Source organism: Rhinatrema bivittatum, chromosome 1, assembly GCF_901001135.1.
Source record: "Rhinatrema bivittatum chromosome 1, aRhiBiv1.1, whole genome shotgun sequence".
Lineage (NCBI taxonomy): Eukaryota > Metazoa > Chordata > Amphibia > Gymnophiona > Rhinatrematidae > Rhinatrema > Rhinatrema bivittatum.
This window is the reverse complement of record NC_042615.1, coordinates 329,964,969-329,977,746: the sequence shown is the minus strand read 5'-3', so window position 1 is coordinate 329,977,746 and position 12,778 is coordinate 329,964,969. Positions and strand designations below refer to the sequence as shown.

At 40.5% G+C, this 12,778-nt stretch overlaps 1 protein-coding gene across 1 annotated transcript in view; it reads right to left on the bottom strand.

Annotated features, from left to right (window-relative positions):
• The window catches only part of LOC115095657 (chymotrypsin-like elastase family member 2A), a 108,517-nt gene that overhangs the window by 83,039 nt on the left and 12,700 nt on the right, over positions 1-12,778 (bottom strand). The window contains exons 2-3 of the mRNA XM_029609673.1: positions 8,749-8,889; positions 7,490-7,548 (exon numbers count right to left, since the gene is read on the bottom strand). Coding sequence (XP_029465533.1) covers positions 7,490-7,548; positions 8,749-8,889 — 200 coding nt within the window. The remainder of the gene's footprint in view (positions 1-7,489; positions 7,549-8,748; positions 8,890-12,778) is intronic.

The window sequence follows — 12,778 nt, the reverse complement described above, 5'->3', positions numbered from 1 at the left end:
GAACCAATGAACATGTGTGTGGACAAGAACGAGTCAGTGAACATGTGTATGAGCATGTATATGAGAGCCAAATGAACCAGTGAGCATGTGTGTGACACAGTGAATATGTCTGTGAGAGAGCGCATGTGAGCCAGTGAACATGTATGAGAGAGCGTGTGATCTAGTGAGAATGTGCATGAGGGAGAATATAAAGGAGTTTGTGTGAGAATGAACATGTGTGTTAGAGTGAGAAGAAAGTTGTGCATATCTCCCACCCCTTACTAATCCATGACAATCTCAGGGTGACTGGAATCCAAAGTTCCCAAATACAGAGAGCAGGGGATTTATTTTAGCTTTAATTTTAATTATGGGGGGTGTTTGCTATGTCTGCTATTTTGAAATATTTTATCGAAATTGGGAAATTAAAAAAACAATTTTATATGTTTGTAATCATTGGATGATCTTTTCATCAGCTTGTCTTGAAATATTTATTCTTTTTAAGAGTTTGATTTTACTATTATGATTGATGCTTTATACTTCTTGATATTATTGTTTGATGCTTAGTGAGGAATATTTGTTTTTCCATTCCATACAGAGTTTGGCTTTTTGCAGTTTCAAGTTCAGTTTTTGTCTGCATGTTTCTATTTATTCTTTTTTTTCTTTCATTTTATATTTGGTGAGGGTCTGTCTGTGTTCTACATGTATGACTAAGGTGAGGTATTCGGCTACGGAGACTTGTGGTGTGGCCCCAACTGATTTGCATGGATGGAATGGGGGTCTACAGCTTTGTTTATTCACTGCTGGTCTAGTGTAAGCTCTATTTCTTAGTAATTTAGGAAAAATGTCACATTTATTTTGGAGATATTTGGGCTTAATTTTCCTGGGTTTCAGAATCGACTTGGTGTGTTGATGCATGTGCTGCAGATAAAGTGCGCAAAGGAGTAAGATACCCCTTGGGCCAGTTTTGAAAATATCCCCGCGGGCTGATATTTTCCTGCAATCCGATCCCGGGAGTAATTTAGAATCTTTCTGCTGTGTCTGCTCTTTACTTAAAGGCAACATTAGCATTTATTGCAACCTCTCTATCGGCATGCCCTAACTTTCCTATTTTGTTAGTATCCTTTAAAGATACATCATTCCGAACTATGTGCTTTTGAGCAGCTGTCAGTTTTCTCCCATCATCTAGTTTAAAAACTGCTCTATCTCCTTTTTAAAGGCTAGTGACATTAGCCTGGTTCCACAATAGTTAAGGTAGATCCCATCTCACCAGAATAGGTTCCCCTTTCCCCAGAATGTTCCCTAGTTCCTAACAAATTTAAATCCCTCTTCCCTCTGCACCATCATCTCATTCATGCATTGAGACTCTAGAGCTCAGCTGGCCTCTGGGTTTCTGTGCATGAAATAGAAGCATTTCTAAGAATGCAGCCCTGGAGGTTCGGGATTTCAGTTTCCTACCTAAAGTTAGCCTCTAGAAATTCCCTCTGGCACAATCCTATGTCATTAGTGCCCAAATGTACCATGTTAGTTGGATCCTTCCCAGCACTTTTTAAATCTTATCTAGGTGGCACATGAGGATGGGCAAACTGGATACTTACTAGGCCATACTATCTTTATCTGCTCTCATGTTCTGTGTGTCTGTTATTTTTTGTGGGCATTAATGTGATCTAACATTTTAGACATTTGTATTTAAGTGTCCTGATAGTGCCCTTTCTTGTTGATGTTTTTTTTAGTTTATTTTGTACATGTTAACCCTCATTTTTACTGGAGCCAATTGCTTTGGAACAACACATTTGTTAAAATACAAGCATCAGCATTCTGGTGTAGAGCAAGAACCTTCTAAAATTCAAAAATCCCTGATTCAAATCTAGCTTGAGTCCCAAGAGCCAGGAACCTGATGATCTAATTTGGATTTCGTGCTGGACTTGTTATGTATCTTGACATTACTATCAGCCTTCTCACAGAGAGAGCCCAGAAGAACATCAGGAGTGCTCCAGGTCAGGAATGTGGTATCTTGATAGAACAATGTGAGGAAAATATAAACAGTGGCTGCTTGTACCACACTGTGCAGAGATCTTCAGCCAGTGATATCTATGCATGGTATATATCTCTCAAAAAGAGCTGCTTTTGACTAATGCATGTTTTTTGATGATTCCTGGCTCATTTGAGTGCAACTCGTGCTAGGGCCATATCGGTAGCTAGACCATTAATTTGGAATACATTGCCTGAAAATATGCATCTTCTGGGGGATTATTATAAATTACTTAAAAAAGCATTAATAACTTGGCTTGTCAATGAAATATTTCAATAATATGTGGGTGGGTAAAAATTAAGAGTTGAATAAATAACGGTTATGCATAGAGAGATGAGAGCAACTGTTTGTTAGAATTGTAGTTCATCCAATATTTTGTAATGATGTGAATTGTATTAGATTGTGTTTTATATATGTGTTCTGTGATTGATATGTATGTTTTAGGTTTGTACACCATTTAGATTTATTGCTAAGCAATATATAAATACAATAAATAAAAATAAATACATAATTTTCATGAATATTTTGAAATCATTTATTTAGCTATATGCCTGATTTGTTTTGCAGATCCCCCCATCCTCAGGTTTACCTAATATATCTGTTTGTATATGTTTTCTCTTAATCTATAATCATGAAGCTAGAAATGCAGATACTGTGATGGTAACTTATACTTACAATTATATAGTTAACTTGCCTTGGATATGCACAGAAGGCCCCTGGATACTGTTTCCAGTCTTGGACTATGAGTGACTATGCTGGTAGTTAATCAGCTGGATGGTTAGAAGAGCCAATCTAGAGCGTGATGTTGCCAGTCTTGAAGTTTTGTGGCTAGATTTGGTGACCTTTGTAAGCTGAGATTTTAGAACATGGACAGCACAGGGAGCTACGGTAACTATGTTTAAACAAGTTAGCAGCAAATCTGGAGACTTTTTCACAGCTCTAAAATTTCCATTGGGTTCCCTACTGACTGAGCATGTCTGGAAGCAAGATAATGGGTCTGATTTTCAAAAGGTTACGCGAGCCGGGCCTATTTTAAAAAAGCTCAGCGATGTGCGTAAAGCCCCAGGACGCGTGTAAGTTTTGGGGCTTGCAAAAAGGGGTGGGGATGGGGCAGGCATGGGCCATCCGGGGCGGGGTGGGAGCTGGGTGGAGGCGTGGCCAGAGGCCTCTGACACAACGGCCATTTGCCACTGTGTCAGAGATCGCGTGACTGCAGTCGGCCGGCGCACGCAATTTACTTCAGCCCCAGGGCCGAAGTAAGTTTTGAAATAAAAACAGAAGTCATCAAAGGTAGGGGGGAAAGGGCGGGGGAGGTAGGGGAAGGGAAGGGAAGTGGGGTGGGGGGTAGGGAACAGGGAAAGGCAGCATGGCTCAGAGCGGGTTCGGCGTGTGCAAGGTGCACAATTGTGCACCCCCTTCATGCACCGATCCCGGATTTTATAACATGCGTGCGCCCTCGCGCGCATGTTATAAAATCAAGCTTACATGTGCGCGCGCCGGGTAGTGGGCGCACATGTAGGCCACGCGCGCTTCTTTTAAAATCTACCCCAATGAGTGTTTGTTCTTGCAGGGCCTCATCCCCTTATTATTATAATTTTTTATTAAATTTAATATACCGCTTGTAATCAATTAAGAAACCAAGTGGGTCACAGAATAAAAACATTCATAATAAATATCATATTATATAAAAACATCTACAATAAACAACAAAGACAAAATAATTAAAATATTTCATAGAATACATACAATAAAACCCACAATAAATAGCGCATTCTCCAACCCCAACTGTGTTCAAAAACATAACTATCAAAATATCAAGAACATTGAAAATGATCTCCAGAGCTCCAAACATGGCATTGCTCATCCAAAAGTTAAAAAATAAGGATAGAAGATGATACACTGAAAATCAAAGTTAAGCAAAAAAGGGATGCACTTCAAACTGAATTCACTTGCCCAGGTAATATCTTCCACAACTAGTATCCAATTCTTTATTTTGAAATCACAATATTGCTCTTTGCAATTTGCAGGATGTAAGAACTAAAGGTCCCCTTTTACTCATCAAAAGCCTTACTAAACAACCATGTTTTTACCAATCTCATAAATTTCAAGTAGTTCAATTCATCATGACAAATATTGAGGCAAGGAGTTCCATAGCAATGAAGCTTGATAGCTAAGAGGCCGATACAATAAGCTATGCCCTGCATAGTTGTGTGCTGATGTTTTGCATTTTTGCGTGTTAGTGATTTTTTTGTGCAAAAAATGATTTTTTATGCAAAAAATGCTTTCCGTGCAGAAAGCATTTTTGTGCACATAAATCACAATTTATATGTGGAAAACATGATCTGTGCACAGGAGCAGGTCTTCTGGCATCTTCTTTGTTTTTCCATGAAATACAAATGACATCCTCTGCCTGAAAGATGTGATGCAGTAATGCCACTGTGGCATCTCCCTCCAGAGCGGATGGCACCATTTTGTTCCACGGCTGTAATGGCATCACTGCAGCATGTCATCCTGATAAGGATATCATTTATAGTCAATGAAAGAAGAAAAAAAGATGCCAGATAGCCTGTTCCTGGGTCTCTGAAAATAGGCCTCAGGCCTGGGCGTAGTCTAGACCCAGGCCCCAGTGACAAGACCCAGCCTGGGTGAGGCCTCGACAATAGGTCCCAGCCTTGCGCCTCAGGCCTAGGCCTACACTTGGGACTTAAAAATGAGATCTACCTTAGCCAGACTCTGGCATCAGGCCCAGGACTAGGCCCTGAGCCTAGACCTAGGCTTCAAGAACCAGGAACCAGACTTGGGCTTGTCCCTAGCATGAGACCTAGGACTAGGCCTAGGCCAGGGCCTTGGCAACCAAGACCTGGCCTTGGCCCTAGGGCTAAGTGATCAAAACCAGCCTCGAGCTGAGCCCCGGCATTACGCCTAGGTCTAGGTCCAAGTCAGGGCTTTAGTGATGGGACTTGGTCTCGGCCTGGCCCTTGCATTGGTCTTGGGACTAACTCTGGAATTAGGCCTAAGCCTAGGTCCAGGCCTCAATGACAGGATCCAGCCTTAGGCTTGGACCTGGCATTGGGCCTGGACTCCGGTCCATTTTTTCTTTTACATTGAAGTCAAAGATGTCTTCCCCTATTGACTTCAAGGTACAATAAATAAACAATTGAAATGAAAAAATGAATTTTTTTCTCAAATAAACCTTACAAATGACTGTGACCTACGAAACAAATTAACGAACCAAAACAAATTTTTAGACCCTGCACATCCCTACCTTCTAGTCACTCAAAAAACCTCAAACTTGGAGGGATTGACTTTAAGCTTATGAAGGTATAACAAATCAGTAGTACAATCCAAGCAAGTATTAATATTTAGAATTTCTTCTGGGTAACTAGAATCCATATATGCTACCACTTGGATATCATATACATAAAAAAAAAAATATTCATAGTCTTGAAATAGGGTGGCTAGCAGAGCCAGAAAGTGTTAAAGAGCAAGGGGGCCCTGAGCGACACCTCAATATGTGGATTTCCAGTCAGAGAGCTTAGATTGATATTCTACTTGCACTGACCGTTCAGTAAGAAAAGACTTAAACCATGATAGACCATCCCAGTAAGGCCGATGTCAGCCAAGCGATCAAGCAAAAACTGGTGATTAATGGTGTCAAAGGTCTCGTTCAAGTTGATGAAGACAATGAGGGTGTCCTTTTCCCATTTGCTCTTAGCCTAGCATATTCAACCAAAGCTGATAAAGCATTCTGGGTAGTATGACGTTTTTAAAAACCAGACTGATAAGAATGCAAGGTTTTAGTTGCAGAGACAAAATAATGAAGTTGGTCAAATATACCTTTTCAGAAAAGTTCCAACCACTCCAGGAAAATGAAAGCAAAAAACTACACAATAAGCACACAGGGGAAACTCACTCAAAGATGAGATTTGTGCAATGTTCTCTCAACCTAGCTTGATGGACTCTCTACCTGGGTAACATGTCAAAGTAGCTCCTAACCCCTACACTAATACCTAAACTTCACCTCGAGTTACAAGGTGGGCCTCCCATAGAGATATAAATACCTATGTAGTGTGAGGGCATTATGGCTAGTCTCTCTCTCTCTCTCTCTCACATGGTCCCCCCAGTGGTTGAATGTAGGAAATACCACAATTCTGGCAAAAATGTCAATTAGCAATTAGCACAAACTGCCTATTACCATAAAACAAGCCCCCTTTTCTATCGCATGCGATATTTAGTGCATTTTGATAAATCCAGGCCAAGGTAAACTATTCTTTAGATGTTGGGGATGAAAGCTTCCATATTCTAAACAGGTGTTACAATCTGTCATTTTATTGAACAGCGTGGTTTCCAAAATGCCCTCATCAGTCTTGTATATACATACATTGAGGAACGAGATGCTACATAAATCATGTCATAGAAAATTGAATTTCCTCTTCACATGTATTTATCCAAGTATAAAACTGTTCAAATTCATGAACAGAACCTGACCATAAAACAAAAAAATAATCGATGTACATTTTCCATAATTTGAAGTTATCTTTAAACGGAGAACATTGTATCCACTCACTTTCACATTTTATTTTTGAAGGGCACATATATCAACAAATAGCCGAGACAGCGATGGAAGCCACTATGGCCCCATCTCTTGCAAATTTGCACATGGACAAATTTGAAAGTGAGTGGATAGGTATCAAAGGAGCTGATAATTATAATTTTAGCAGTTTTTAGATAAGAATTTTAATTTATTCTGTGCTCTTATTTTTCAGAACTTGTCTTGAAACAAATTGGCAAAATGTTGGCCAATGTCGGCAATTTTGCATTCAGACTTATAGATAAGGGACACAACAACAGGAGATAAGTTTCAGTTTTTAATTTAACACATAAAATTAACCCCAAAAAGGATACAAATATTGGGATTGAATAAAATAAGAATCAAGAAATGGATGATTTGGAGGTTTTTCAGCCCAATGATTGAATTACCCGATTGTATGCTCATATGTTCTGTTAGAATAATGCATATGGGGATCTGAGGTCTTTTCCTCCTATTAATTAGTATTTGTCTAACATCAAAATAATTAATCTATACAAATATTTGTGAAAGCAATTCATTTTGTGCTTACAAATATAACTTTTTCAGAATTATGGATTGAATTGGGATTTGATACAGATCTCTAGTGATTGTAGGGTCCAAAGATCCTTTAGGGGAGGATGGACCCTATCCAGTTTGAGCAGAAAAGAAACCACACCTGTAGAGAGACTAGAACTCACTCTTAATGCAATAAATCTAGCAAGACTCATTTCTGATTTTTTTTTCACCTGTCAAAGAAGGTAAGGGCTGTAGACCAGAGGTAGATGAGCGCATACAGTATCTTTTAAAAAGTAATCAATACAAACTGATTATAGTTAAATTAAATGCAGAAAACTGAGTATTGTGAGTCCTATAGGTAACCTCAATTTCCATGTTCTCAAAAGTACAACTACTGTAATAGGTGGACATGGTATATCTCCTACAGGAAATTCAGAGATCTTGAGCACCTTGTCTTAAAAAAAATATGGCAAATCCATTAGCTGAAAGATTAGAGTTAGCCAGAGGAAACGCCACAGGTTTGTTTGCGAGCATCAATAAACTTGCTTCCTTCAGATGATGTAGACCCAGGCATCAGCAGGGCCATGTGGGACCGCAGCAGCCACTAGGGAAAGTGCTGTGGATGGTAATCTTGAAAGCAAGCTTAGCCCAGGAAGGGAAGGAGTGAGCCAGGGGAAACTCCTGTGCCTCTGACTGCAATGGAGGAGGAGGAAGTGGGAGTCTGGAAAGGGAAGCAGTAGCTAAATCCAGCTATAATTAAGCCAGATAAAAAAAAAGTGATTTCCGGCAGAGTGAAATTATCAAGATAATTGCTTTGTATCTGGCTAAGGGGGCGGAGTCAGGGGTGGGGAGGGGCGGAGTCGGACACGGCGTTATCTTCGCTGGCAGCGATAAGGTAAGGACTGTTATCGTCGCCAGTAGCACGCCCAATAGCATCGCCTTTCACGGTGGCACTATTGGGTGCGAAAACCGGCAGCGATAACACCACGGAGGTGCGAGCGCTGTCGGCTTTCGCAGGCCCGTCCCACCTCCCCCCGTTACCGCTGGATTCACCATTCTCTGTGAGAATGGAAAACCCAGGCCTCAGTTAGCCAGATAACTTCAGGACTGTCTCAGAACCCTTCTAAAGTTATACGGCCACTTCAGCTGGATAACTTGTCCACTAACTGGCTTACTGAATATCACCCCCCCCCCCCCCCAGTTTTTTTTATGTATTCAACTCAATCAGATTTGGAACACAGATTTGGTCAAAAATTTACAGCAAAACAGTTCACCATAGACATCCCAGAATTTGCATGCTGATATATTGGAAACAACTCTGAGGAAGGGGGAGACATGGTACTGGCAGGAATCGGTAATTGACTATCACACTATATAATTTGTATTGCGATGTCAGAGGGTCCGGGAAAGATATCTCCCCTCTCACCCCACACTAGCTTTTTGGTAAGAACCTGTTTGAACACAGTATTTTGAGGAGTGCCACTTTATACTGTGATCCCCCTCTCTTTCTGGCTAACACACCTGGTGGGTGATTGTATAAAAAAAGAAACACTCATCTTTTAGAGAACCGGGGCCTTTGAAAATAAACATTCAACTGTGTTCGGGAAGAATAACTGCATCTCCGCTTTGAAAACATAATACGAATGTGTCTTACCTGATGTCTTCATTGGATCAATAGCTTCATAGAAGACTTTAAAACCCTCGTCTTTTGTTTTGCTTTTACTGGCAAAGAAGACTGTCAACTTGTTACCCACGGAAACTAAAGGTTTAGGATTTCCATATCCACAGAATTTACCTGTGCAAGATAGGAAAGTAAATGCATTTAACCTAAGCTAGTTATTAGGCTTAATATTGACAGTTTATCAGTTTATATAGTTCCACAGGTTAAATTTCTTCCCCAAATCATGTACATAAGTTAACACAAATGGCAGTATATTTCAGTTAGAAAAGCACCATCATACTGTATATATCTCATGATTTTCGACTGTTGTAAATTGCTTCAAACATGATTTTGGTAAGGAATGCAGTACATAAAAATGTGTAAACAAATAAATAAATACAAGACCGGAGCACTGTTGTAGTACCTAAGTCATCGCATTATAATCATAGGTCCATAATGTTCATTTTCAGATTTTTTTTTTCTTCAAAATTTTACTTTACAAATAAGAACAATCTTGTAAAGCAACAAAGGAATATAAAATTCATATCATGAAAAACTACATAAGGGGAAGAAAAAGGAAAAATTGTAATTTTTTAAAAAAGTTTTTAAATTGTGCAATAAAAGTCCCACTTAGCTGCAATTCACTGAATTCAGACACGGATCCATGTTTCGCATCTGCTGCCTCAGGGATAACTAGTATTCTGCACTCAAATGACACAAATTAGGTCCTTTCACCTTCAGTGTTCTTCAGCTATGGCTAGGTACTAAAGTGGTACTCCAGTCTGATAGATATGATGGTCCTTTTCTAACTGATGTACTGTAACGCTGACGGGAATAGTGGACTCATAGTGCTGTGGTGTGATTGGCGCTGCCTAGCGAGCAAGCCTACTAGGCCCACACCAACAGCTGGCGGAGAGGCACTTGCACGGGTCCGGCTGGAGCTTCGCCTATACCAGCCACCTCGCCCGCAGGTTGAGCCCTTGGGTTCTGGTGGCCGGCAGGTCATAGATGGGTCCTTAGGGCTATGCAGGAGTGAGAGTCTGGGCGAAGGTCGGGGCAGACAGCAGATACGGATACCAGACCGAAGGTAGGGGCAGGCAGTAGACAAGGCAAGGTGGGGTTCAAAGCAGAGGAACAGGTCCGGGCAGTGATTAAAGAAGGTCAGGATCCAAGCCAGAGTCAGAATCCAGGAAATCAAGCCAAGGGGAACTTAGACAAGAGAAGGACAAAGGCACAGGCAAGGCAAGGACGAGGCACAGGCAAGGCACAGGAAAGGCAAGGAGAAGACACAATAAGGCAAGGAACAAGACATGGAACTAGCAACATGCACTATGACACAATATACACCAGGGGACCTGTTGTTGAGGCATCGGGGCAGAGTCCAGGCCAGGCTTATGTAGGCAGGAACTGTTTATGTTATCAAAGGGCACCATGAGGGCTTTTCTGCCGTGGCCACTTTAAGAATTGGCAAGTTGGGCGCGTATGCGCCTTAGGGAGATCTTGGCTGACGGCAGTGGGCTGTGTCATACTCGATGGCGATCCTGCCCCACAATTGTTGGAGCCTGCAGTGCAGCAGCTCACGGGGCCATCCTGCAAGCCACCAAACGTGACATGTATTCTGCCGTTTGTGCTACATTTTCACCCAAAATCTTTACATCTGTTAACTTGTGAAATTTTCTAATATTTCTTCCCTGTTATGATCAATTTATACAGTACAATACAAAGAGACAAGTTATATGGGGGTCCATATTCAAATCCTGGCTGGCTAAGTAACTTATCTGGATAATACTTTCCCGGCTAAGTTACAAGGATATTCAGCGGCATGACTATGCCATTGAATATCCATGTATACATTGCAACTTAGTTGGATAAGTTATATCCATCTAAGTTTAGACTTGTTATTGTTCCTTAGCCAGATAAGCAGATATTCAGTGGCTGCTAGATAGCTGGATAAGTCCTATATATCAAACTATCTGCTAGCTGAATATCAGGCCCCGGCACACAATATAATATAAGAACACAAAAATAAATGAATAGAGAGACTAGCGAGTGTCTGTAACAAATTATTTTCAAGTAAGATGAGGCGTTATGACATTTGGCATTACTTTTAAAAGCCTGTATTTCTGTCTCTTTTTTTTTCAGCTTTTAGCCCCATTTGCTCCCCCTCCCCTACATAGCATGCGCAGGGACTGATCTGGTCATTTTCCCTTAATGCAGTTCTACACATCTCTGGCTTTACTTTTGCTTCTCCATAGATAAGGATCTAAGATTTAACAATAACTTTGCATTGCAATAACCTGCTTTGTAGCTTGGTGTGAGCCTGCTCTGTGATATGTATGATATAACTGTTCAGCTTTTAAAATAAATTCACCTTTTAGCCTCGTAGTTACAGGTAAAATGGATTTCTTAGCTCAGGCTGTGTACTTGAGTGGAAAAAGCCTCTGGTGGAGAAAAATGCTTTTGGAGTGAGCTACTATCAGTTGGGCTTCTATGAGAAAGAGGTAAGCTTGCTTAAATGTTTCCCTTTCTATATTTTATCATTTTTAATTTTATTATTTAGGCATGAGGTATTTTTAAAATGAGTTACACGTGAAAAGGTAACATCCTATCATAGCAATTTTAAAAAGCCATTTACTCATGTAACATTTCCTATGGACAATTCTATGGCCTATATTGTAGCAATTTTCAAAAGCCCACTTACGTGGGTAAAGTACATTTACACATGTAAAACCAAATTTTAAGCGTGTAAATGCTTTTTAAAACCAGGCCCTTAATTTCTAGTGTCAGTGCTCCTAACCTGAGCTGCAAGCCAGATTTCTTTAAGTTTCTAATTTAACCCAAGAGTTACAATATAGGGTACATTTCACTAGCTTGAATTAAAAGCTAAGCGGTGAATTTTAGAAGCATTGCTCGTATTAAAAGGCCCATATAAGCGAGTATATGGGGATGGGCCATACGTGAGCAACGCGTATTTTAAAAGCCACAAATTACATACATATTTGTGTGAATGCAAGTAAAAAAAAAGGGGAGGGTTATAGGTTGTGTCAGGAGTGTTCTGGGGCGGTTCCAATAGTTACACTCTTATATCCATATTTTAAATCCAATTGCTGCAGCGCGTGTTGGGCTGTTAGTCGTGCATGTTTATTGCAGCGCTTGATGAGGTATAAGTCTGCATAAATCTCTGTTTAGGTCTAAAACAACTGGATGAGGGGTCTGGGTCAGCTGGGGAAAAATGCAGGCTGAGGAACCAGAAGGGTCTGGATGACCTCGAGACGGTCTCGGCAAACTGGTGGGCTCATTGATAAAAACCATGAGTGTCCTTCATGTGAGCTTGTTTTAAAATCCACTTACCTGCGCATGTTAAAGCCAACAAAGTCGTAAGGAAGATACGCAAAATACTTTTGCTTGAGTAACCACTTAAAATTAGCACACATACGCTCGGTAGGCATATTAAAACCTATGAGTGCAACTGAGCACAGGATTTAAACTTCCAGTGCATGAGAGCTCGGGCCCATACGTGCACGCATATGCGCCTGTACACTTGTTTTACCCTCCCTGTTTGGAAGAAGATTTAAGGTTCTCTAGCTCTGATTTAAAATCTAGGTTTAAAGGAATGGCTAGGTTTCTCTATCTTTGAATTTCCAAGGTTAAAGGGAAAGGAAAAGTGCACTAACTTGAATTTAAAAACTGGAGTTAAAATGTGAGGTTAAGCTTGCTAGCTTCATTAATGTTTTGGAAAAAAAGAATGGAGTGAGGTGATTAAATCTGTAAAACATGAACTGACTGTGAGAAATTGCAGGAGGATCTTGTGAAACTGGGGATCTGTGCATCTAGATGAAATGCAATGTCAAGAAATACAAAGTGATGCAGACAGGGTAAAAATAATCCCAACTATATGTCCACAGTGCTGGGTTCCATATTATGAGCTAGCACTTAAGAACGGGACTTTGGAATTCATTGAGGACAATACGTTGAAATCCTCAGGTCAGTTTGCAGCAATGGCCAAAAATCAAATAGAGTGTTA